This window comes from Dicentrarchus labrax, unplaced genomic scaffold (genome assembly GCF_905237075.1).
Source record: "Dicentrarchus labrax unplaced genomic scaffold, dlabrax2021, whole genome shotgun sequence".
Lineage (NCBI taxonomy): Eukaryota > Metazoa > Chordata > Actinopteri > Moronidae > Dicentrarchus > Dicentrarchus labrax.
Genome location: NW_026136701.1, coordinates 9,714,868 through 9,741,808, shown reverse-complemented (window position 1 = coordinate 9,741,808; position 26,941 = coordinate 9,714,868). Strand labels below are relative to the sequence as shown.

The 26,941-nt window shown below is 41.2% G+C and overlaps 2 protein-coding genes across 2 annotated transcripts; both read right to left on the bottom strand.

The window, feature by feature from the left end:
• Positions 1–408: 408 nt before the first annotated feature.
• ccdc18 (coiled-coil domain containing 18) lies at positions 409–16,691 on the bottom strand. The gene is made up of 26 exons (XM_051406025.1): positions 16,144–16,691; positions 15,748–15,965; positions 15,292–15,453; positions 14,865–14,980; positions 14,463–14,591; positions 14,163–14,259; positions 13,957–14,078; positions 13,507–13,786; positions 13,190–13,277; positions 12,567–12,784; positions 12,181–12,291; positions 11,917–12,048; positions 11,557–11,691; positions 10,850–10,927; positions 10,618–10,734; positions 10,353–10,520; positions 8,818–8,960; positions 7,789–7,952; positions 7,454–7,667; positions 6,304–6,403; positions 6,037–6,174; positions 4,615–4,755; positions 4,241–4,378; positions 3,370–3,792; positions 2,358–3,143; positions 409–754 (listed from the first exon to the last, which is right to left on the bottom strand). The coding sequence occupies exons 2-26, from the start codon at positions 15,955–15,957 to the stop codon at positions 734–736; spliced, it is 4,431 nt and encodes a 1,476-aa protein (XP_051261985.1). The 5' UTR covers positions 15,958–15,965; positions 16,144–16,691; the 3' UTR covers positions 409–733.
• Positions 16,692–17,040: 349 nt separating this feature from the next.
• mtf2 (metal response element binding transcription factor 2) lies at positions 17,041–26,789 on the bottom strand. The gene is made up of 15 exons (XM_051405885.1): positions 26,556–26,789; positions 25,621–25,822; positions 25,380–25,461; positions 24,547–24,657; positions 24,241–24,341; positions 23,857–24,026; positions 23,622–23,717; positions 22,759–22,827; positions 22,295–22,418; positions 21,820–21,887; positions 21,555–21,725; positions 20,677–20,800; positions 20,403–20,461; positions 19,992–20,084; positions 17,041–19,512 (listed from the first exon to the last, which is right to left on the bottom strand). Exons 1-15 carry the CDS (start codon positions 26,558–26,560, stop codon positions 19,137–19,139), a joined length of 1,851 nt encoding a protein of 616 aa, XP_051261845.1. The 5' UTR covers positions 26,561–26,789; the 3' UTR covers positions 17,041–19,136.
• Between the last annotated feature and the right edge of the window lie 152 nt (positions 26,790–26,941).

Here is a 26,941-nt window from a genome sequence, read left to right as displayed (position 1 = left end):
AATGTTATTAACAGTCACATAAAACATCCTGGGTAATCCATCAGTGTGAAAGACAGTTGTCTTACATCTATAAACCTTCATACTGGTGCTTAATCTGATGAGTCTAAAGAGCCTAAAGGAGCAAACCCGTTCTAAAACTCTGTGCAGACCAAACATGTCTGATGTTATGTAAACCACAGGAGAGTGCCAAATCGCATTTAACCAGCTTGAGTCTGTATTAGATTTCAGCCTTTGCAGTCCTGAACCAAAAAATTCTTCTCTGCCAGTTGTTCTGGTAACATGACCCCGCAGTCTTCAACAGCATGGGAACATCCAAACAGATGTTAGTGAAAGCAGAACTTCACATTTCCCTGGAGAATAACTAAAGATCACAGTGCCAGACAAACTACATATGTAAGGAAACGAAAGTACTTGTATAAAAAAACATATTTTATTCACTTTGAAATTGTGTAAAAATATATAAATATTAGTTAGGAAAAGATGAACACATGCTACATTTATACTACGAGACAACATCACAGTAGATGATCTACAGACAGTAATGATCATCTAGACTGATTTTTTCTCTTTTCCTTGACAGACAATACAGCTTGATTTCAATAACAAACACACCAAAGGGACGGACCTAATGAGGGATGTTAATGAATGTACAATTACATGTGGAGTGACACACAGGGATGACACCAATGTAAATGGCTCTTCTCCTCTCTCACGTCTCCTTGGCAACACAACTTCATGTCTCCTTGACGTCCCCCTAAAAAGGGAAAAAGAGAAATGCATCAGTGTCAAAATCCCTGAAAGAAACCCCAACTCATACATGTGTGGTCCATACTGATGCATTGAATCTGTTTTCTCAGTCAGCGTCTTACTATGAGCGATGAGTTCCAACATTCTGTGCACCAATCAACATTTCACTCAGATTGTGGTGTCAGTTTCGGGGTTGTTTGATGAATAATGACTTAGTATGTTTCTTTTAAAAAAAAAAAAAAGAAAACTTAAACCACATTTTTAAGAAAATTTTATCATGAATGAGTAAAACTATTTGGCCGCAGCAGTGACTGACTGTTCTGACACGTGGGTTGGTAAACTGCATGAGTTTGTGAACGCAGATGCTAACAAAGCTGCACCTCTCCTGTCTTATTAGAAAAGAGCAGTGAACAAAACACTCAGCTAATCGTTAATGGCTAAACTTTCAGCAGTTAAAGGACCAGCGTTTAGGTTTCAGTGGCATGTAGTGGAGAAGTTGCAGATTTCAACCATTTGAATGCAGCTAAGCCTTCCAAACGTGTAGGAGAAACTACGGTGGCCTGCAAAACCCGTGAAAAACACGAAAGGCCCTATCTACAGCCATGTTTGGTTTGTCTGTTCTGGGCTACTGTAGAAACATGGCGGTTCAACCTGGTGGACCCACTCCCTCTGTAGATAATAAAGAATACTTATGAATATTATATTCCATTTCTGCCAAAAGATCCTCCTAAATGTTACACACTGGACCTTTAAAATAACAAACATCCCAGGCAGCAGTTCATATCAACTGTCACTGATTAAAGTTAATGCCGTGTGTAACTTGATGGCAGGTCATAAAGTGTGACTGTAGTCTCTTTGTGGTTACTTGTTATTAATTATTATTATTATTATTATTATTATTATTATTATTAGCTATTAATGCTATTCAGTCTTTAAAATTAATAAAATAAAAAGGTGAAGTGACAATATTTAGATGCTGCATGTTTTTGTTTAGTTTAACATTCATACAACAGACCACCACCAAAGTGGTAACTGAATACGGTTTAACACCGTGTCTGTGCTCTGCCAAAGATCTATATGTGCCGATACCGAGTCCTGATCCGATACTTGTATTATTTCTTTGATAATACAGTACACACTTCTAGTACATTAAAGTTGTTGAAATCAATCCAATGTATATGTTTGACGATTAAAAAGCTCTGTATTGCATCAAGAACAAAAAAGCTGTTCCTTAATGTTTTGTTGTGTTGTCATAATAAAGTCTAAAAATACACCCTGTCTGTAATCTTCCTGGCCTCGCTGCTGTCCAGAGGGAGTTTCTCTCTCCAGTGTTTGATGCTTTGGGGGAAAGCCTTTGCCTGAATGTCTGTGTTCTGCTGAGTGTTTATTTTCGTTGTCTCTTGATGAGTCATTTAGTCAATAACTGTCAGATACAATCATATAAAAAACAGAAATGCAGCAAATCCTCATTAAACTAAAGGTTGCTTAAAACGATTGAAACTATTGACGATCAAAACATTTGCAGATGAACTTCCTGTAAATTGACTAATTAATGAACTGACTGATCATTATATATAAATATATATATCAGACGGGAGTGGGAATGTTACCTGGAGTGGGAGGCTACGTCTGGTGTCCGATAGCCCTGTGGTGCTCCATAAGGAAGGGTCCTCTTGCATGGCTAACGTCTGATTAACAAACCTCAGCATCCCTGTGAGTGAACTCATATCCACCTCCTCCTCCTCCTCGTGACCTACCAGGGTGCACACAGACTCCCTCCTCGACTCACTCATCCGCTCATCGTCTCCCTCCTGCATCGAGGTAGCTTCCATGTTGAGGGTTCTGCCATTTTCCTTGTCCACCATGTATGTGAGGGGGTTGAAGGAAAGATCAGAGGTTGCTGTGGCCTCCATGGAGCTGAGGCCCTGCCAGCAGTCGTCCACTGTGTCCGAGAAAGAGGAGATGGAGGGGGAGGAGGACTCCCAAGGCTGCTTGCTCAAGGCCTCCCTTAGTGTGACTTTGAGGCTCAGAGGGAGGTCCAGGGAGGAGTGGATACTGCTGCTCTGCACCCAATCGCACGTTCTTTGACTCTCGGTTTGGTTTGACAGCTGAGGGGCTGAGGTGGGCTGATAGTATGTGTGAGCAGGGGGTGATGAGCAAGCTCGTGTGTGTGTTGGGGAGAGGAGGTGAGTTGAGTGAGCGTGGTCAGAAGAGGGGATAGCTGTCTGAGGTTTATTGGGGGACGAAGGAGGGGAGTGGGCGGAGGAGTAGCGCTCTGGGGAGTGTGTGAACTGTTGCTGAGCAGGGAGGGAGAGTGTGTGATTGTACAGATGCTGGCGGTCAGCAGCTCGCTCCAGACTGGAGATCCTGGCTTGGAGACGGGTCACCTCAGACTCCTGCAGGAGGACAAGAAATATTGAAGGAAATTCACTGATACGCTTCCCTAATGCAGCTTTTATCTCACACACACACACACACACACACACACACACACACACACACACACACACACACACACACACACACACACACACACACACACACACACACACACACACACACACACACACACACACACACACACACACACACACACACACACACACACACACACACACACACCTTGATGAGCAGGGACTCGTTGGAGGTCTCCATGGACTTCTCAGAGGCCTGGAGCTGAGTCTGGAGCTGGGTGGCCTGAACTCTGGCTTCATTTAACTGGGCACTGAGCTGTTCCAGCTGAGTATGCAGGTGGCTGTTCTGGGCTTTGGTCTGCTCATACAGATTCCTGCTTTGCTCCAGCTGGGTTTTACTCTGAAGGAGCTGGGTCTGAGTCTGGTGTCTCTGCGTTTGCAGGTGACCGACTTGTTTCCGGGTGCGATCCAGCTCAGTCTTAGTTTGGTCCAGCTGTGCCATAGCCTGCTCAAGCTGGTTCTGGCTCTGCTGAAGTTTAGCAGCGAGCTGCTCCTGGGAAGAGCGCATGGTGGAGGAGATCTGCTCAGAGACTTTGAGGAGCTGGCCTCGAGTCTGCTGCAGGGACTCCAGCTGGGGAGGGAAAACAGACTAGATGAGACTAGTTGGGTTGTTACGAGCTGATATGCAGCTTGATATGCTGCTCTGATAAGAACATGATCCACCTCCTTTTGATGTGATCAAGTAAGCCCAAAGGTTGTATCACAACAAAGAAATAAACAATTTGAGAATTAAGGAATTGAGACGTTATCAGCTGCGGGTGGGAGAGATAAAGAACAGATAGTGAAGACAGTAAAACAATAAGGAACTCACAGAGAGAAATCAGACAGGACTCTGGTCTTTCCCTCTTGGTGTCAGTTTCTGAGACCTGCAGCATCAGTTTCCCTCTCATTGATGTTTTCTAATCTACAAATCTACTTTACGGACTTCCAAACTGAAACTTGACCTGTTTGGTAGATTGATTTAGTGCGTTAGATGGAAGAAGGTGACACCTGTCTTGAAGACTCAGTAGTTACTGTACCTCCTTGCTGTGCTGCTCCCTCTCCAGCTCCAGCTCCTGCTCTAAAGAGGTGACCGTGCTCTGCAGCTCAGCCTCCAACTGCAGCCAGCACGCCTCCTTCAGAGCCAGCTCCTCCTCCATGTCACACAGCTGGACCTCCTTCAAAGACACACACACATACACCATGAGCAAATAAGTGGTAGTAGTAGTGAAGCAGAAAAATGTCCACCATGAACACATTGAACACACAAAGCATCCTGCCCATGGTGTGAGATGTTTCCTGTTGTTTCTAATGAAGTCTAACTTATCCTACATACATCTCTAGAATAAAAGGGCAGAATGCTGAAACAAGTCGTAGTGTTTCATAACAGATGATGATTAAATAATAACCTTACCTTCTCTTTGGTGTGCTGCTTGGTGGCGTCCAGCTCTCTGGTCAGAGCCTCACAGCGACATTGAGTTTCTTCAAGCTCTTGCAGTACAGTCTGGAGTTTCTGCTGACAGGCACGCAGCTGCTGGCCGAGCTCCTGCGACTCCTGACACCACAAACACATATACACGCACATATATCAGCATACAGTTCAATGATCTACATTATAACACATATCATTTCAGGTAAGTGTCTTAACTCATTTATTAATTCTAGCAAATGCTCTGAATAAAATAAGAACATCTCTTTAGCCTCTAGGCAATTTGCTGCACTGGTTTTGAATGCACATTTCCAAACCTGCTTATATGACACCAGATAATGATACTGATTAGATTCAAATTATAGGAAAAATTAGGGGAAATAATTTTTTCACAGACATTTTTTTTACCCAAGTGCAAACATTTATACACCCTTTGTATCTTCAGGACAATCAGGACTCAACTGTGATAGTGTTTGATTAACATTTTATAGTGTGTGCTCCTCAGATCTCATATTACAGCTGACAACAACCAGGGGCAGAATGATAAATGTCTACATTTACATATTCTACCTTAATGGACAAATCCCCACAATTTTGCTTTTACTTTAAGTGCATGTACTTTGAACAGTGTTTTGGTCGGAGATGTTATGCTCTAGTGCGACATCTAGTACCAGTGAATTTAGTAGGTGCTTAACAATCTGCACAGCATACACTCTCTGTCCTCAGACCCTTGATTTGGGTAAGAAAAAACTCCCACCAAAACCCTCTAACAAAAAAAAAAAAAGGAAAAAAGGAGTAAACCTCAGGAAGAGCAGCAGAGGACGGCTCCCTTTCTAGATCAAGTATATATACAAATTATAATAACAAAAATACAAACATAGTGTTTGTAGATTGTAAAAAAAAAATGAAAAGTGTGGATCCAGGAGGACACGAACACTGCACTTTTTTTTACAGTAAAAGTTGCTTTCAGCAGCTTTGTGAAAAGCTCGACTATGAAACTGCAGAAGCACTTTAAGACACTCCCACAGTAATAGTAAGATAATCAGTGAAAATGGCCCCACATAAATTGGATAATGGAGATTGTGAGGATAAAAAGATGGAGGGTAATGTGAGTGTGGTGTCTTTTCTTACTCTGTATGTTGTGAAGAAAGATGAAGGTAATATTTGAATACATTGTATATTTCAAAATGTTTGAAAATGAGCTTTGTCAATAAAGATATTTTACTTTTGTTGTCATTTATTTTGAAATTTTATAGATTTTTATTATTTAACATTTATGATTATGTTGTTTTCTCAGTGGTTCCTTGCAATGTCTGTGACGGTCGAGATGACTCAAAGTGACACGTGAAAACATGTTCTAATATGTTCTCACATGTTTGGCCCTCTTATTCTGTGACTGCTCCTGACCTTCATGTTTTTGTCTGTGAGCTCCCTCTGTGTGTCTCTCAGCTCTCTCTCTCTGGCTTCCAGGCTCTGCTGCAGAGACTCCACCTTCCTCTCCATCTCCTGCTTGTGCTCTCTGATGGCCACTTCCAGCTGGCCCAGCTGAGGACAATGGAAACGGCAGTCGGGGAAGAAAAAAAAGGAAATTTAAAATGTGAAGAGAGACAGCAGTAAAACATATTCTGCAAATTAAATGAAATAAACTAAAACATCTGTTTGTGAGAGTTGTACCAGAGTCGCTCTCTGTTGGAGCTCCTCCTGTCTTTCCTTCAATGCATTGTCCATGTCTAAGACCTCGTGAGTTCTCTCCTCCAACTCCCTCTGGGTCTCACTGCAAAACAACATACACACACACACACACACACAGACACACACACACACACACACACACAGACACACACACACACAGACACACACTTTTATTGAATAGTTTATCAGATACCCATCTATTGAATTCATTTTTTTTTTAAATCTAAATAAAAAAAGGAACTGGGAGTATCCTTTGTGTGATTATTGTAGGGGCCATAATACAGGCAGGGAACATGATTTGATGACTTTCTATGAGTTTATTGTTGAACATTTTTAGATTGACCTTTAGTTTGAGTACTTGCAACGTGCCTAAGGGTGTAACTCAGTTCAGTGCCATTTTTGTGTGTAAACACCACTTCAACCTAGATCTTGACAACTGCTGTTGAACTTTTTTAAACATCCGTATGTCCGCACTAATGCCTGTGTTCATTGTGGTCTAAAAAGACAATAACAGCAAAGAAAACTTGACTGGAATGGTTGGAGCGACTAATGGTTAATGAACTAAAAACATGCAGAATGCTGATTTTTTTCCTTTATGTTTAAAATAGTTACAAATATTACATCACCAAACAGAGCATGTGTAAATTAGTCACACATTAGTCAAGAAAACAATGACACATTACACAAGTTCCACCTAAATAATAGGAAAAAACCTTCATATACATATTATTACAGGATTTCCTCAGTAAAAATGCACACATTCACAGTCATAATTTCATTTGACAACAAAGATTAGCCACAACTAGAGAACACACAGTGTGAGACTTGAAGTGGGACACTGGAACAATAACAGGCTCCATGACTGTGTGTGTGTGTGTGTGTGTGTGTGTGTGTGTGTGTGTGTGTGTGTGTGTGTGTGTGTGTGTGTGTGTGTGTGTGTGTGTGTGTGTGTGTGTGTGTTGGTGTGTTTGTGAAACACATGTACAATGTGGATATTGTTTCAAACAGAGATGAGTCCAATACAGCGGAGGATCTCTTATCTGAGCAACACCATGTGGATGTTGTCTCTATCTGGGTCTTGTCTCTTGTCCCTGTGTGCAGAAGGATATTTCACATGAGGGCGTGTCCTCACCTAAGTTGAACATTCAGTTTTTCCACCGAGGCTTGCCGTTCGTCTGCGATGGTCTGGGTTCTTTGCAGAACATCTCTCAGTTTCTGTAGTTGCTCCAGAGTGTCAGACAACTCTCCCCGCACCGCCTGAAGCTGTTTCTCCATGATCTGGACCTGCTGGACGCAGTTGAGCTTGTCGGCTTCACAGCGATGGAGCGTCTCTTCCAGATCCACCACTGGGAGGGACAAGATGGAGAATAAAACAAAAAGTTAAGAGAAGGAGAGCAAGTGATGTTTGTTACCGTCTCTTTTCTGCAAAAAATAAATAAAAAAGAAAACAGAAACTGTGCAACATACCCATGTCAGTCTTGCTGTCGAGCTGGCTCTTCAAGTGTTGCAGGCTTGCCTCCATGCGGCTGATCTGAGCAGTCTTGACGGCAACCTCCCTCCTCAGACGCTGCAGCTCCGACTCTTTAGACACCAGCTCCATTCGACACTTTGTCATCTCTGATGTCAGATGGCTGCAGAAGGCACAAGGAGAAAAACAAAAAAAACAGTCAGCATATTTGAACAACAATTAAAAGTCTTAAATGAACCAAATATGTTTTTAAACAATGTGCTGCAATAAAGGGAAGACATGCTTCAGAAAAAAAGCATTAAGCAGTGTATACATTGCATTATTTATCATTTGAGTGGCTCGGGACATGCAACATGTCCATTTCCTCACCTCAATGTGAGCACTGCTCCCATCGTAGACTTAGAAGGAAAACTCTCCAGAACTGTTAAGAGTAGCTAAACTGAGCTAAGCATACGTGCCTTTTGACAGCACATCTAAAACAACCAACTTGCTTTTGCTTTGGAGCTTTGAAAATGTCACAAAAATTAAACTAATCAGCAGCATTTACAGATGCACATCTGGCTTCTATCTCCCAGTCTCAAACAAGTAAGATCTCCTTTTATATACACATATTCGTGGATCCTAGGGGAGGGGAGGGGAGTGGAGGGGAAGGGAAGGGAAGGGAGGGGATGGGAGGGCTGCTTCATGACTACAGACAAATGGGAAGTGGTGGAATCACAAGACAAATCACTGCCGTTGCTGCAGGTCAAGAACAACAGTATATTTCTTGGCCTGCTTTGTCTTTGAAAATAACCACCAACAATAAGCCCATTCAAATGTCATTAAATAGTTGCAACAGTGAATCATGGTAAACTACAAAACTGCAAAATATTGTCATATTGCCATAAAAAAAACCCTTACCAATGTCATTTAAAAATATCTGGCACTGAATGTAATATTTTGAATGATTCTGTCACAGCACAGGTGACACAATTTTCCTTTGCTCCTCAGAGTCTACATGAGCAGCCGTTTGTGTGCAGTGTTCTTACCTGACAGACTCAGAGAGTTGTGTGTTCTGCTGCTTTAACTTCTGCAGGTCCTTGTCTTTCTCCTGAACGTCCTGCTCTCTGTTCCTTACCTCATCCTGCAGAGAGGCCCGGGTGCGTTCCAGCTCCTGCTCCAGACTGGATACCTACACACAGACACAACATCAGCATCCATCTTTATTTATTTATTTATTTACTTACTTACAACAACATAAAACAAACATCAATTTCATGCACATGCACTCTATTCTAAAGCACAAAACTAGAGACCTGACCTACAACTCAAACCAATAAAAGAACATCTTCCTGACAGTTTATCCCTACAGGCAATCTGATCAGACCTTTATGTACAATACAAAGAAGCTCCATGTTACTGTCCCTGTACAGCTCTGCTCGCCGAATGGGGACAATTGTGCTCTGTTTGTTGTGAAGGACAGAAAGTACAACCAGCTGCTAAAATGTGCTGAATTATAAATGAAATCACAAGCTCAAACTGCTGTTTCCCTCAAGCAATGATGTAGATTTACCACAACTTTGTAATATGTACAGGGTCAGTCAGATTGCATATCTGCATATTAAGAATACAACCACACTTGGGCGCCCAGTTAGCTTAGCCGGTAGAGCTGGCGACCCATGTACAGAGGCTGAGTCCTTGCTGCAGCGGCCCAGGGTTTGAATCAAGTTTATCTTCTGTTCTTTACAAGTCATCCTGTCAATCAGTTCTAAAAACATTTCAAAACAATTGCCACATAAACCCCAGTAAACCTGACTTATAAGACACTTCAATGCCAAAAGCAGACAAAGCTTCTGGAAATGTCTCAGAGTTCACTCAATCATTATCAAACAGAAACACACATATCAAAACTTATTGGAAGGAGATATAAATTGATTATGCGAACACTGTGACTGAGGCTCAGAAAAAACTTGGCATTGCGGGCGCCCAGATAGCTCAGTGGGTAGAGCTGGCGACCCATCTACCGAGGCTGAGTCCTTGCTGCATCCCCTCTCTCTGCCCCCCTTTCCTGTCTATCTTCAGCTGTCACTACAATGGGGGGTACACACAGGGCTTCCTGTAGGGACACCTGCATTATTACCAAATCAAGGCCTTGTGGTGTAGAGGGGCCTCAAGTTAAAATCTACTTTTTATCTATTTTATCTATACTGTGCTTATATGGTGTATTTTCCTAGATGAATGCATACATTGTACAATTACCACAAACAAATTACTAACTAATACACAATTCACAGAAAGTGGGATAAGCATCAATAGCGACCCACAGTTCCTTTTTTAAAATATGACTCAAACACACATCACATGACCACACGTATCTTTAGTAATTAATACCATTAGATATCTATTCTTGTCTATTTTTTGCTTTGGCAACAAAAACATCTGTATTTGCAAATAAAGTTTATTTCAATTGAATTAAAGTTAATTTCTTTATTTCTTTTTGTACACTAAATATTATGGATACATTTTATGTCCATTTTCTTGTTAATCTGGTATTTGAAAACCTTTTAAACTGTCTCTAACTTACCCGTGTCTGCAGCTGGCTCTGACTCTCCTCCAGTTCAGAGATGTGAGCAGTGCTCTCAGTCAGCATTGTCTGCTGCTGATGGAGAGAAAGCTGCAGCTGTAAGTTCTGCTCGCTGGAGCTCTGACCGACCAGGGTGGCACTGTGGAGCTTCTCCTGCAGAGAGGACACCTGAGGAGAAAGAAACAGATAAGATAAGCCTCGGAAGTGGGCTATGCATAAACAACAAAGGGACAATCATCTTGTCTTATTGTATGTAACACTGTACTTGGTCATTCTTCTTCTGCAGCTCGCTCTGATAGTTCTTCTCTACCTCCTCAATCTGCTGCAGGTACACGTTCAGCTCCTCTCTGCACGCTGACAGAGACGACTGCAGTTCACACACCTGATGTGCAAACAGAAGTCATGGATGGTTCATACAATTGTTTATGGTGAATTCTGCCAGATGTTTTTGTAGAGTTATTTGTGTTTGTCTATGGTAACCAGCTCTTTGTACAAACCTTGGTGGCAGACTGCGCCGCCTGCTCTTTGAAACTCTGCAGCAACTCCTCACTGTGTCTTGCTTCATCCTGCTTTTGCTGAAATTAAATCAGTTGTTGTACCTTTAACTTAAAGGGGAACTTGGCAACTCTAGCCATTTCTTCGCTGGTTTTCACTTTTGTCGTCGCATGTTTTCTCAACGATCTCCCCCTACAGCTCTGGGACGCATATTTCAAAACACTGTCATAAAAAAACTCACTTGCGGCACCCTCCTCCCCCTTTCTACCGCTGCTGATGTGCATTTGTTGCCGGGCAACTTCTTCGTGTGGAGCAATGTCTACCGAAATGGGTAATACATTCATCGTCGCTTGTTCTTATAGCCGGCGTAGCTAACCAGTATTGAGGGGGGCATGTGCGTTTATGTGGAATTGCCGTAAAGCAGTTCGTGTTTCTCGCTCGTTCTCACTTCTCACGATACTTCCTATTTCCAACTTAACGGGACGGTAGTCCCAAAGTTGCAAGCTTGGTTTTCTGCCTGGAGACGCTAGGGGGAGCGGGGACAGTCACCATTAACACCAGAACAGGCCATTTAACCATCCAAATGATTTCTAAACGGGTTTATTAAGTTGAAAAAGTTGCCAAATTCCCCTTTAAGTGGCTGCTGTACTTTACACAGTAAAGGTAAAACAAAAAAATGCACATATACGGTCCTACATACTGTCCTGACCTCTGTGAGTTGGTCCACAGAGTTCTGCAGCAGGAGAGCCTCTTTCTGAGCCTCGTCTCGCTCCCTCTGGAGTGAGCTCAGCTCCTGCTCCATCTCCAACAGCTGAGACTGAGCCTCCTCCAAAGACAACTGCAACTGCAGAGGAGAGACGGTTTCTTACTACAGGCAACATCAATTCTGCTCTTTTAAATATATGGTCACAGCCAGTGTTAAATGTAAATGAACTTAAATTATACTGGACATAAATTACTTTTTGAGGTTGGTTTAACAGAGTTGAAATGAACTACAACAGGGAGGTGTGGAAGAATTACAGTGTGGAGGTTCAGTGGAGAGAAAGACAAAGATGTAGTTGTAGATCACCATTTCTATTCTGTGCTGTTGCTCTGTGAATTGCTGAGACTGAGATTTTTTACACTTCTCCAAAGACTGCTGGTACTCTCTTTGCTTTTTGGTCAACAGTGACTGGTAATGCTGAATGGTGCTGTTATTCTCCTGTAGGAAAATTAGAAAAAGGAAAACATAAAATAAAAAAAGGGATGCTATAAGGAGTGTAAATGGAGGACAAAACACAAAGCTTTCACAAAAAACATGACAAACGTGTGTGTGTGTGTGTGTGTGTTTTACCAGTAGCTGATTCTCCAGCTCAGTGTTTGTCAGTGCAGAACGGCTGTAGGCTGAGGTTTTCTCCTGTAACTGTTTCTCCAGCGAAGCCACACGTGCAACTTTTCTTTTCAACTGAAGTGAAACAGAGATGCAAAACAAGTGCAACAATCTGTAAGAACCAATAATTAGCTCTCAAGCTCTGTCAAATATCGTTTATACCACACCAAATATATTTAAAAACTCAAAGTATATATCCTCACTTTTAATGACTGAGAAACATACCCATGATCAATATTCTGATTTTCATTTGAGCAGATTGCTTCAACCAATAAGACAGTTGAGTTCAAAGAAGGAAAGAAAGAGAGATTAAGAAAGGGGAAGTCGGAAGAAAACATCAGAAAAGGGACCTCTTTTTCTGTGTCAGTGGCTTGGCTGACTTTGTCCAGCAGCTCTGTGTGGAGGCTCTGGTAGTGGGAGGCTCTCTGGGCCATGGAGCTCTGCAGGGAAGAGATCTCCTCCTGGGCTCTGGTCAGTCGTTCCTGCAGTCGCTCCACCAGGCTGTTCTGTTTGGTCTGCTGAGCCTCGATCGACTGAAGCACTCGCAGCAGCTGTTGGTAGCCTTCACCTGCAAGGGTTGAGCAACGGGGAAAGAAAGGACAGGAATGCTTCTACTTTTTTAAATCATAGATAAGGGAAAAGCATATGGCACCTGCCCTCTGATATAACTTTTTCTACTTTGCTGTGTAATGAACTAAATTACCACAAACGTACCTAAATGATGTTGCATTACATTTATTGTAAATAATTTGGTCCCACATTTATGTTTGCCTATTGGACTGAGACACCTAAAGCACAAGAAAGGATGCAGAATGAGTTCCTAACTATATTAAGTTTCATCAATCCCAAAAAAAGAAAGATAGGTAGGAAAATTGTGTATAAAAATAATATACATATAAACGGTTACATATAGATAACCCAGGGTGTAATAATGAAGGGGTGAGGTTGATTATAATGAGGTTTGTCAACATACCTGGCTTTAGCTTCAGTAGGTGTGCTGTTCCTGAAAGGTCCATATGGGGTAGCATGCAGGGCCTGACACACAGCTGCCCCACAGCACCCTGAAATAAAATAACATATGACAACAGTAAACACAACTTGCTTTAGACAGACAGTTACTGTCCATCAGACCTGGGCAAACAAATGATGTAACAATCCCTTTGGTCACACATTGTGGGAGACTTAAAACCATGTGACATGGGGATATAAACGACAATGTGACTGTGTGTGTGTGTGTGTGTGTGTACACATTATATATATATATATATATATATATATATATATATCCACCTCTCGTAGATGCAGCAGGGCCAGTATGGCCTCCAGGCTGGCCAGCTCCGCCTGGCTCTGTTGAGCCTCTCTGTTACTCTGGGCCACCCTCTGCTCCTGGTTCTGGGTCAGAGTTCGGACATCTTCCAGCTTTTTGCGCAGAGAGTCCAGCTCCCTGCATTCTGCTCCCCGCTCCATAAGCTGCCGTTCCATATGTAAGGCCGTTTGTGTGGTCTCCTCCAGCTGAGCTTGGAGGCCAGTAGCTGCAGATTTGGCCTGCCTCACCTCCTCCTTCAGCTGGCTGGGAGGCAGACGACACCAGAAGGGAGGCAGGGGGAAGATCAGGGATAAAAATGTATTGATGTGATTGATAATGATAAAATTAGAAATCCTCCAATTTATTTCTGTTTCTACCTACAAACATTAACAAACCAACATAAACAATGATATAAGACAATCTCATGTGCGTACCTAATTGTTTGGCTCTGTTCTTCCTTATCTCTCTCCAGCACAGTGCACTTCAATTCCAACTCCTCTTTTTCTCTGTCACACTCAATAAGACTCTCTTTTAGTCTGCTCTCACTCTCCATCACCTTAAAAACACAAATGCTTTAAATAAGTTATTCAAAATAGATATATATTTAAATAATGAAATTATTCAAATTAATAAACTTTACCCTGTTAAGTTTAATGGAAATGGTAGCCTTATAATCTTTGAAGGCTTCTTTGAGTTTCTCTGCATTTTGAAGTGCTTGGTTCCTTTGTTGCTCCGCCCTGTAAGAGATGAGGTAGTACGTAAGTACTGAAAAATAACTCAATTGTGTTGTGAGTAAATTAGACATGGAATATCTTCTTGTTTCAATTTGAAGCCCAAGGTAACAAACACAATTATAAGACAAAGACATTGGAGATGTAATAAACTGTACTGTAATGAAATACAGTTGTGTGGGGAAGTCAAGCCCAGACAAAGCTATCACCGTTTGCCTAGTGCTGTCTTGGTGTCCAGATCTTCTCTGAGTGTGCTCAGCTGCTCACTGAGAGCCGCCACAACAATCTCACTGTGAGCTGCTGCTTCCTGGCTACACTCTGCCCTCAGTTCTGCTGCCCTGGGAAACACAGACAAGGACAGGTTGTTAGGGATATTAATGCTAGGTTCAGTTAGAGGTTAGTGTAACAGTTTCAAGAAAAAGAAAAAAAAGCAACTATCAAGCCTCCTCAGTAGGAGTCCTAGTATCATGAATGACTGGCCGTGCCCCAAGGCACATTATATATATACACTGGATACTGAATCGGTGTGAAGAGGATTCAAATAGGCATGTAATTGCACACATTACAATTACATAAACAGTGACATCTTCAGAAGTATAAGATGAGGTCACAAGGTTACTTTAGTGCCTTTGGCTTGAGCCTCCAGCTCTGCTTGAAGCTGACGAATCTGCTCACTCATGACTGCTACATTGTTTTTAACTCCAACCTTTGGGCCCCTGAAGCTGGCCTGAAAAAGAAAACACACACACACACACACACACACACACACACACACACACACACACAACATATGTACCCAATACAGTTTTGGTTGGTTTATGTCATAGATTTGTATTATTTATTATCATTATTTTATTATTGTTGACATTTGAAGTAACAAAAAAAAAAAAAACTCAACTAAACACTGAAACAAAGAACACTGACTTCACACTACACTCATTTGCAGCACACAAAGATGCAGTGTTTAAAGATTACAGCAACTTTATCTACACAAATTATCCCCTACACAACATGATGTGTAGGGGATGCTTGTCATACCTGCGATTTGAAAGTGGCCAGCTCATACTGCATAGCATCAAGGTCCCTGATGAGCTGCTCATCCTGTATGGTCAGACAGGCGTTCTCTTGACGCACAGAGCCCACCTTCTTCCTTGAAGAAACCGACTCCATCTCTACTGACCTGGCTTTGGCTGAGGCGGACTGAGCAGGAGGGTAGAAAACAGGTGTGGATGAGAGGTGTGTGTTTATCATGAGGGGTTTACTCCACTAATTTACCTTTTAGATATGATGTTATTCTGGCCTTTTCTATTACCAAGTATCTTGCATTAGACTTATTTGTATTACATGTACAGCTCATTTTCCCTAAAAAACACAGATTGCTGACAGACATTTACATACTTAAAAACTGTATCTGTTATCTATACATGCACAACAATATGCAGCTTTAGACAAAGTGATGTATCTGACTGGTTGTCGCACAATCTTGCCTCTCACCCCACAGTTGGAAGAGGGTGGACTTAAACTACCAGCAACAGCGCGTCTCTCAGCCGTCCCACTGAGAGGCCTCTCCTGACAAACACAGCCCGACAGGGATGGAGGACCATCAGGTCTCTGCAGGTCTTGTATGGTCAGGCGATCAGGACCCGTCTGCTCATACTCAACCCTGTCATCATGTCCTTCTGACTCACCGTAGAAGGTGTACATATAATAATCTGTAACAAGGGTGTCAAGAGAGGAGGATAAAGGGTCAAATACAACATTTTACTAACTCTCTGTAATGTCCTCAACTGGTGGCTGCAGGTTTACTCTGTAGTAAGTGTCACCAGAAGTGGTGTTGCAGCCAACAAAAGCTAGTGCAGACTGTGTGTTCATGTCATGCAGTTATCTCACCTCAGTTTCTGTCCCACACTTTGCAGGCTGAGATCCGTCAATCGAAGCAGATTACTCAAACTGACCACAAGTAAGGTTAAACTCTTCTCGTTCTCAAACATTAGCTAGACTAATGAGAAGTACATCACCTTCAGCTAGGTTTATCAACCACTTGTTTTGCCTTGCTGAGGTTGGCTCAAGCAACATTTCCAACATGTGTGAATGTTTGGAAAGGAATAAAAAAAAAACTATTTTCAATACAACGTTATGTTTTAAACATATGTGCCTATAGTAGAGCACCGCATACTAGCAAGCATAGCTACGCTCGCTAAATGTAAACAAAGATGCTCCTCGCTGTATCAACAGGTGGCTAACGTTAGCTCGTTCACGTTAACATTACCGTTGTCTTCACAGAAAAAGCTAATTAAAATCCGCTTTAAATTAAATATTAATTTTGTCGATTTGGCGCTACCAAAGCATAAAAAACACGTATGTGGGACTTATAGTTAAACAATACTTTCCAGGTTTCCCAGTGTAGATCTAGTAAAAGGTAAAGGAGCCGAACAATTTGTATTTTTTTGTCTCCGCCCATATTCCAACAACGCGGTTTGTGATTGGATAATAGGAAGCTGTCTGTGACGTGATTGGTGGAGAGGGCTGCCAACGACACTGACCGCGAACATCGGCGCGTGCACTGGAACTGTCAAAGTAACCGGTAACTAGGCAGAAGAGGCTCGTGCCCAAACAACGAGGGGCACAATTAAAGCTGCAGCAGGTAATTTACATAAAAATAAAGATATTAACTTGGAGGAGCCTGATATTTAAACAGATTATCAGTCAGGATATAGTGAACATTTCAGCAATATGACATAAAGATATTTTATAGAAGTTACTTTAAACATCGAATACATAAAACAGTTCAAAATATCAACTTTTATTTATCCTTTAACTAAACAGGTTCAGAAGTAACACGTCAACCTATATAATGATGTATAAAAATGTAATAAGAAGAATCTCAAGAGACAAAGCAGACGTTACATGTATGTTCTTTGGCTACAGAAGCCTGCTGGAAGTCAGTGGTAGCATCATGTAGGCTGAGACACTGGCTGAACAGAGGAGAGAAGCTTCAAATGCACTGACTACATCCGCACAATTAAGAGGTATCAATGTCAAAAAGGTCTGTCCATTTCAACAAAAACAGAAACATCTCGAAAAAGAGACATACTAACAGAATAATTACCTCTTGCAATGACATACAGCATATTAGTTTTCCAGTGATTGTTTTCTGACTCATTTTAAACAAGCGAGTGTTGCAGTAAAAATAGACTACAAATGATTTTGCTCATAGAAAAAAAAAAGCGTACATGCATACATATGGTCAAAAAGTAATTGAGCACCTGATATAAAAATACTGACCAACAACACTGAGTGAATAACTTATATCAAGACCTTCAAGACCTCCTGTTAAGCTGCAAATGCTGGCCTATACAATACAGTGAAGTTTATGGGCATATCCTGAGTGTGTAAACTACGAGGTGATTTTAACTGTAGAAGCAAAAATCCAAGAGCATTGTTTGTTTTGTTTTTTTTGCACCGTCACAGGAAATATTTAATGACATGGTCAAATTATCACAATAATGCTGAATCTCCCCATTATCAAGCCACATGGTCCAATTATATGGCTCAACATCTTTATCCAGGACTACTTGCATAGGCAGCACAGAAAAGCAAAATCATTCTGAACTCTAGGTATGAGGACTGGGTACACAACATTCATCTTATGCAGCACTTTATTTTTCTTGAATAACTATCAGAAAAAGTAAAAACTAAATAGGTCCTTAAAGATTTCAGAGTTAACAGTCATTTTATCAATTTCAAATCAAAATGTTATTTAAAAAAAAAAGGTTACTACAAGTCATCTTGGGTTTGGGCTTCTGATCATTTATATGCTGAAATTACACATGATTTAGGGATGTTATTTTTCAGAATCTCCATTTAAACAGAGTTATCACCACCATAAAAGAAAAGTATTTAAAAAGAAATGTATCAATTGCTTCCATGTATGAGCAGAAAAGCTCAAATGATTTGTTCAAAATGAGATGACAGTCTAACCTAACGGATATCATTTGTGAAATTTATGTGCAATCCAGAATTTAAAAAAAGAAAATCAGTGAACTCTTTCCCGCTGAATAGAAAAAGGCATATGAGAAAGTACAAGTGGAAAAGATAATAATAAATGTAGTATAATTCTATATAAAATAATAAACATTTGCAGCAGCACATCTCTTTTTCCTCCTGAACTGCTCACAAATGAGCACACTTTCCAAAACACAACTGAAGGATATGTCTGCCCAAGGCAACAAGAGGTACTCATAGCTGGGACTAGAGAAAGAGGGGACATCACTGTAAAGGGACATGTATTTATTTACCAAATCTGGTAAGAAAACAAATGTTAACCAAACGTATGTAATTGTTCACTGCATGATTACAGTAGTGAAATTGATGAAAATTCTTTAAACAAAACCTCCCCTCTTTCTCTTATCCTCCAAGATTCACCATTTAATGCATGACATACTACATTCTGTCAAAAACACTTACAGTTTCATACTTAACTGATCTGGAAATGAAAAGCATATCACTGGATTAAAAATCAAACAATAAAGAGCACTGAAAGCCTACGGGTGCAGTGCACTGGTCAATTATTTGCCCCTGAATAAATGGGGATTCTGTAAACATTCAAAGCAGGTAACACAAATATGGCGGTGGTACAATGACAATGCCTCACCCTTATTAATGAACTGTAATCTTTAAAACATGAGGAAAAGACATGTTTAACCCTAGACAGCACTGAACCAGTAGGCTTTAAACAGTAAACTTAATCTGCTCCTGTCTTAACCAAATAAAGGCATATACCAAATAATGCTCTGGATACAGGCTGTGTGCACATGTCCTTAGCACAGCCATAAACCTCTTGTAGGTGCTGGTTAGAAGTTAGAAGTGACGTCGACATTCGTCTAGGAGGCAGTGACTCCTTCCCACTCCACCAGGTACTGCACCTTGCCGTCAAGGGTGACCCGTCGCGCCAGGACTTTGTACTTTTCCCCACAAGCCAACCGCCCTGCTGCTCCGAAATAGCTGCTGATGGAGCTCTTGAGGTGGGAGAGCTGGCTGTTGGGGTCCATGCCATGAACTATGTCTGTGGAGTGAAGCCCCGGGAGCGGGCTCAGCACCTCTGTAGCTGAAGGATTTGGGTCTGAAAAGCTGGGAGGGGGGATTCTCTGGGTTGGGGGCTGCAGGGCCCGTCGTGGCCGCCCACGTTTCCTTTTTAAGGGTGGAGAGGAAACAGGCATGATGCAGGCTGTGGTGCGCGTCTTGCTGGAGCTACAGAGGCTGGACGGGGGTTCGATAGGAAAAGAGGAAGTCAAGAAACTGTTTTTAATTCTGAGGGCAATAACAAAAACTAATTATACAGAGGAGACAAAAGGCTAGACTAGAGTCTACAGACATGCTAGTGGCTCTGTATTTAAGCACAGTGCTGCTTTGAGCTAAAGGCTAACTTCAGCATGAAACAGTGAAAACGCATCGCTGGAGCTGATGGGAATGTCAATAGTTTTTCCAAGTATGTAGTAATAAAGTACTGGACTAACCGGAATTATGACTTGGTAGCAGCAGAGTTTCTACAATTCATCCTGAGAGGAACATGAATGTCTGAACCAAATTTAATGTCAATCCGTCCAACAGTTGAGATATTTCAGTCTGGTCCAAAGTGTTGGACTGACAGACTGACAGACTGAACAACACTGCTGTGCATAGAGTCGTAGATTTCAAAGTGACAGAGGGTAAATGTCACAGTTGCATATTGTGCATACCTGGACTGTCTTGAAATGCTAGTTGAGGTAGTTTCTGAGGTGCTCAGGGCTTCTATGGATTCCACATCTGAGGACAGCAGAGACCTGTCACGCCTGTGGAAAACAAGAAAAGGAGAATGGAAAAAAAATATACACAGAATAAACAAAAATGCTGCAGGCAGTTATAGTTACTACACATTGAAAAAAAAGAAAATTAATCAGCAAAACCATTGACAATCCTTTTAGTCAATCATACAAAAACACACAATGTGAGGATTTGCTGATTTTCTGTTGTACCATAGTAATTAAAAATATTTGTTTTGTCCAACAGTCTAAAACTATGGGCTTACTATTTGTATACATTATCTAATCTATAGATTCATCAAAAATGAACGGTTGAATAGAAATTCTGTACCCCAATTGCTCACTTACTTGATAGAGGTTAAGTGATCCAATGTGTGGGGCTCTAGTGGCAGAGGCTTTCTTATTTCCTGTCAAAGAAAAAAAACTGTTAGCATTTCTCAGTGGGTTTCCTTTTAATCTAACAGTTTCTCAATATCCCCAGCAAAAGTTACAGTTTGAGAGAGTGTGTGTGTGTGTGTGTGTGTGCGTGCGCATGTGTGCACACACACCTCTCACAGCTATGTATACACCCAGTTCACGCCCACTAATACATAAACACAGCTACATACATGCACACACACACCTGGGATAAGAGCTCACTGGAGCGTGGTCGTTTAGCCAGAGTCTCCAGAGAGCGTGATCCTTGCTTCCTCTTTTTCTTCTTCTTTTTCTTCTTCTCTGTGCCATTGGTCAAAGCATTGCAAGTCCTAGAGCAACAACAATATTTTACAACAGTTGTGCATTAATAACACTGACTGTTAAGCAAATTACAAGATTCAGGACAAAACACTTCTTTTTTGCATGTTGTCTAGGAGGTGAGACAGAAGATTCTGCATCAATGCAGCGACAGACATGAGATGACATTTTCATGTCATAATCATCTTGGCCAAAATAGCTGCGATACATGATATTATCATTATACCAAATATACTCATCCTTTTAAAATGGCACTAAAACATACTGGTATCACTTTATCTTTTTGTTAAGAAACAAATATACTGTATCACAGATAGGCAACTGTATTTTATTTTATTTTATTTTGTTTATACTATTTCCACACATCTGGTTTAACCTTTTTTGCTCCCCCTTGTCCCTTTGTTCAAAATAATTCAGGAAATAAATACAGATCTTAAAGCTGGCGAACTAGACAGCTTTTTCAAGTCAAGCCTTGTGAAGACAACAATGTGCCGTCGTTGAGCATTCGTTGACAGGTGAACTGTAATTGAATAAAATTGTGAGGTCAGTTAAGATTGACACGTCTAATGATCACTTGATCATTTTATGCCCTCAGTCCAACACAAGCAGTTTGCAAATAATTCAAGAGCTTACAATGAGTGTTGAGAGATACTGGCAGGGTACTGTGCCATTAACAAAGACTTGATTCATATGAGGTTTTTTTTCTGGATAGTGTCCCACCCAGGAATATCAAAACATTTAACTTCAAACTCAAGTTTCCCTTACCTCATGCCAGATAGAGCTTTGGTGGACTTGCATCCCTTGATGGTGATCTCATGTGAAGCCCTCTCCATCACTCTGCTGGTTGGCTCATCAGAGTTCGGGGGAGCAGGAGGGAAACGGAGCCTTAGCCCAAACAAGTGCTTCTTTTTCTTTACCTCCTTCCCTGACATGAACCTGAACGAGGCAAGGGAAAGGAGTGTTTCTTTCATTATCTTCAAAAAAAGACATAGCATAAAAGAAACAATCAACCATTAAAGGAATAACTTACATGCTCCTGTTGCTGTTTAATGCCTGCAGAACACATTCATATCGCTCTGATCCCGGAGTGTTAGCAAGCTGCAGACACAGGGGCGGGGAGTCACCAAACAGGAAAGACAGGGTGTAAGACAAAAGTGGATCTTTCAGAAAACCAACACCATATGGTTTCAAAACCTAATTTGGCAGCCTGGAATAATTTAAAATTAATTATCCCTCTATGAAAGGCTACCAATATGGTTCTCTTCTCCACTAAACTTGAGAAGTGAGGAAACTGCTAACGTCTAACAGGTTGCCAATCCCCAGCATTCTGTGCCAAATCCAGAACATGTAACATTAAGCTACACAAACACAATGTGTCTTTATGTTCAGTAGAAACTTTACATTGAACATAATGTGTTTGTCTGTGTTTCCAGAATTGGCCACTGGTGCATTATAAATGAAAGTTAGTGAACAGTCAAATGTAAGTTGGTTAGTAGTGTCCTTACCTCCCCCAACTGCAGCAGCTCCCAGTTCTCATTGATGTAAGTCATCAGGTGCATCTCAGAGTCAAAGTACTTCTTCTTGTGGATCACGCTCAGGTTGTACAGGCTCAGGTGTGTCACATCGACCCTGAAACATTTGAGTAAAAACGCTAGAAGATACAGGAAGGAGGTACTACAAAGTATCAATCGCTTTTTATTGCCTTTAATCGATAGTGACAGCTGAAGGGTGACAGAAGAGGGGGGAGAGAGGGGATAACATGCAGCAAAGGGCCAAAGGTCAGAGTCAAGGACTCAGCCTTGGTATATAGGGGCCTGCTCTAGCAGGTCAGCTATCAGAACACCTAAAGTCTCTAGCATTTGATGTGAGGAAGTATTGTGTCTAAAAAAGCACTACTTTGGAAAGAAGGGCAATCACACGTGTTATTTTATCAAATAATATAATGTTTTAAAGGGAAAAATTCACTCACCATCTGAGAGAAAGTCGGCTAAGGTACTCTGGTCCACCATTGCAAACAGAACAGATAAACAGGTAAAACCTAAAGTCAAACAAACAAAAAGTACATGAAAGAAAATTTTACACAGGCAATAATATCAAGTGTGCATATGGAAACAGAAAGTGGAGTTTAATACCACAACACCAATCATTTATTTCACTGAATTCATTTCCTGTAGTAGGACTGCTCTGAGTAAATAACTACATACTACTGGCCACACAAAAAAACACATTTGAACATGATGTTTGATCTGAATCATAATTTATTCTTTTAAAATGGTTGTCTGCAGTAATTGTAACCACAATCAGGTTGGTTTCACCCTGAAGAATGAATTGGTGTCGAAGCATGAAGTACTGTTGTTACTCTAAGTACTTTGGTTAAATAAAGGATAGACAAGCAGGGGCTCTTCACACTCATTTTACATTTACATTTTCATTATTGTACGCCTAAAGTGATTCCTACATTCTCCAGTTGTAAAAATGTGTGCATACATTGCGTCCTGAGCTGGTACCGTTTTCTCTATATTTTGCTGAACCTCAATATAGGCGGCTACTAGTCTTGAGTCTCCCTATCTAGGCTAGGGATGGATTAAAATAAATAAAAAAAGTCTCGGAGGACAATCGAGAATTTAATAGTGCGTGGACAGATTTGTTTGCTTTCACCACCAACGCTGCTGACTTCATAAACTTCATATATGGTTTTTTTGTGGGAGGGACCAGCCACCTATGTTAAATAAACTTTGCAACTCCTGCCAGCCAATCAGAAGCTGTTTCCACAGCCTTGGTATAAACATATATCGTAATACAAGTATGACACATAAATAGTGGTATTTGCACCTATCTCCGTAGAGCATGGGCATCTGTAAGCAATGGAGACAAGCCTCGTGGAACCACTGCTGACACCTGTTACACTGCAGCATCTTCAGGTACCAACTTCAAGGAAGGAGAAAGAACGAGGTTAGCTGTACCAGGATATGTTATACATATATACACACACACGATATTAAAACACAGGAAATTGGTTACCCATATTATTTAATGTGTTCTGTAAACTATTTAACCTGCTACTCACTCTCCTGGACCTCCACAGTAGCAGTAGCACTGCTGCATGTTAGTCTTGTGGCCCTGATCCCACACCAGTTCATCCAGGGCATACGGGAAGGACAGGTGCAGCTCCATGTGCTGCTGCTCATGCTGCAGAAAGCCTTTGGCAGACACTCCCCCCCTGTGCGCACCCCCCCTCTGTAAACCACACACAAAAAGCATGTTTACCCCAACATAAAACTACAATATACACAGTGTGTACTCCATATAGCTACCCTACAGAGTCTCTTATCTCCATTGTGCTTCACAGTTAAAGCAGAGCAACTAATGAGTCATGTAAATACATCTACTCAAACAACGTATATATTCAACTAAAGGTTTTATGCATTTATACTCAAAACAAAAGATGTACCTTAGATATAGATGTGAGCTCACACTCTGAGCAGAGCCACTTGTCATCTGAGTCAATGACAGAGGCATCGATGATGGGGGAGTGGCACAGCTGATGGTAACCTAAAACACAATGAACACATTTACATGCAGCTGCCTCTACTGCATCATTCTTTGAAGAGGTACAAATGTCCTTGATGACCAGAGATTAGATCCCAATAGGTAGATTGATAAAGAATGGACAAATAAAGTAAGAAAAAGAGGATAAAATAAGAGAACTGCTTTGATTAATGATAGGTATAAGAGCACCAGAGACGATGAACAGTACCTTGTCCACACTTGTCACAAATGACAATCTCATTAGGCTCCTCTGAAGTTTCATCCTGGCATATGGAGCACACAATGTCATCGTCCTCATCATCCTCATCATCTTCATCCCCTGAAATGGACAAGAAGTCAGGGCAAATAATCACAAGTCTTCCACCAGTAGCTGTTATGTAAGCTAGTTGTGAAAAATAGTACATTTAAAAAATATTTTAAGTAAATTTCTGAATCACTGCAGCAAATTGAGAATTTCAACCACCGGAGGTCAGCAGAAAACAAGGCTTTTAACTTTTCCATCAGCGCTACAACACTGTGTACACAGCTGTGGAAGAAGATGTTGATCAGCTCAATTTGGAATTAGTCAAGATTAAAAGACAAATATACAATTAAATTGTGGATATTTGTCAAAATGTTCCATTTTTAATTAATTACAAATCATTTAAAGCTTTATTACAAAGCACTTCTGGGTCACATTTGGGTTTTAACTGACTGATCTAGAAGTGGATAGCCCCCAGCCTCTCTGTGTATCTTCCCTATGCTCCTGTTCACATGTGGGCAGTGCACTGGTGCTGTGCTGATGATAGACACTGTAGTCCGTTAACTGTCAGCCACAAGAGTAGGGAGATAAGTAAGGCAGAAGGAAGCAGGGGCAGAGAGCACAATCCTAATCCACCAATTCAAGCAAAACCATTTACCTTTATAGAAACTAAACTGCAGAACTATCAAGAAAATAGCAATAATATTTTAGATTAACCGCAAATACTCAAGGATTGCATTTATATTCAATAATAAGATCCAAATATTTAACATGTAAACCTTGAAGTTGAAATAACTTACCTGTCTGAATGTCCTTCCAGAGAACCCAAGACTTCGACCGATCCTCAAAAACCACAAAGCATCGCTGCTTGTACCGATCTATCTGAAGAACAAAACAAAAACAGATTAATGTCTTCTTAAACAGCACATTGATTTAAAAGCCTAAATTTACGGCACAGACAGAGTATCTGGTCTATGTCTCTTGTGTACTGCAATAGAAAACCCATTATAGTACCAAACAGAGTGTTTCCCTCCCACTAACCTTGGTGATTGTCCCCAAGTAGAACAAGCCATCTGACCACCGGGCCAAGACGTCCTGTCCCTCTGTAAACCTGTCAGACATGCTGTCTTCTCCATACTCTCCCCTGGCAGAAAGGCTTGTGGGGGACAAGGACACAGCCTGCTGCTGCCGCTGGGGGTGAGCTCTGTGATGGACCGACAGGTGATGCACAACCCCTGAGTCTCTGGAAAACATTGAACAACCAATAATTACATATATTAGTATAGATATAACAACACATTATACTGATATTGAGAGGGTAAAAATACAGGTACAAGATGAGCCAAGCTTTCACACAGGCCCAAGTTATTTTTTAATAAAAACGTGTCCCCTCCAGTGGATACAAACAGGTGATTGTACTCATAATTAGCCTAATTGGTAATTAACCACAACCACGCAGACTGTTAACATGGCTGCAGGACAATGCTGAGATTTTCTATATACATATTCAACGTTTAAAAATAAATAAACGCATAGGTTACTATTATTATTATTTTAAACATAGTTACATATAAACTGACAACTACATATCATTACCTGTTGTCAATGTACAATTTTAGGACTTCACTTTTTTTTTTTAATCTTTTGCAGCAAAGCGTTACTCATTGAGTTATATTAGAAACTAACGTTAAATTAAATGTTTCTTTTCCCCCTTTATCCTCTGTCCGTCAGACCTTCCCTTTGTTCGGATACTGGGTGAACATGATCAGTCTGAACCAAGCACAGAGGATAAAGGGACAGTTTGGAGATAACGCTGCATGCTGAAATAGTAGTTCATAAAGCGGCTAGCAGCCAGGCCCGGTTGTTGGCATTAATAACCCACATGTAAAGCTTTAACCCCGGACAGGTCGCTGACCGTCGGACCCCCCCCCCACCACCACCACCACCACAGGAGGAAAACATGATCACAACAATACCTCATTCGGTCACCTCCGCTTCTACAAACGACTCGTACTACAAAATAAGAGGATGTGAAGGGCCGCTTTTATCCCGCTCCTCCTGAAGTTGAGTTTATTTCAAAAGTGTATCGCGGAAACTGGCGGGGCTCGTGGCTTCCTCAGAAAATAACAAACGGCTCATTTTCCCCCAACACATTCGCCATTTTGGTTTCCCGCTGATGATCGGGGAGTGCATTGTGGGAACGACTGCTGCTCGCTGCGTTCACCCTAGGTTGGGTTTTTTTTTTTTTTTTTTTTCAAACATTTGAAATTGTAGGCAGGGCATTTACTGAACAGGATACATCCGCCCCCTAAAGTATGCACCCGTGGTTTTTTTTGGTCAAACACACACATCTTGTTCGGCG

Coding starts and splice junctions, on each gene's coding strand:
- ccdc18 (XM_051406025.1), bottom strand. CDS start 15,957: ATGTACACCTTCTACGGTGAGTCAGAAGGACATGATGACAGGGTTGAG. Junction 12,785..13,189: donor CCTACTGAAGCTAAAGCCAG/GTATGTTGACAA, acceptor CAACCCTTGCAG/GTGAAGGCTACCAACAGCTG. Junction 11,692..11,916: donor AACAGCACAGAATAGAAATG/GTGATCTACAAC, acceptor TCTCCTCTGCAG/TTGCAGTTGTCTTTGGAGGA.
- mtf2 (XM_051405885.1), bottom strand. Junction 21,888..22,294: donor AGCTGCTGCAGTTGGGGGAG/GTAAGGACACTA, acceptor CTGTGTCTGCAG/CTTGCTAACACTCCGGGATC. Junction 20,462..20,676: donor CCAGTGAGCTCTTATCCCAG/GTGTGTGTGTGC, acceptor TTTCTTTGACAG/GAAATAAGAAAGCCTCTGCC.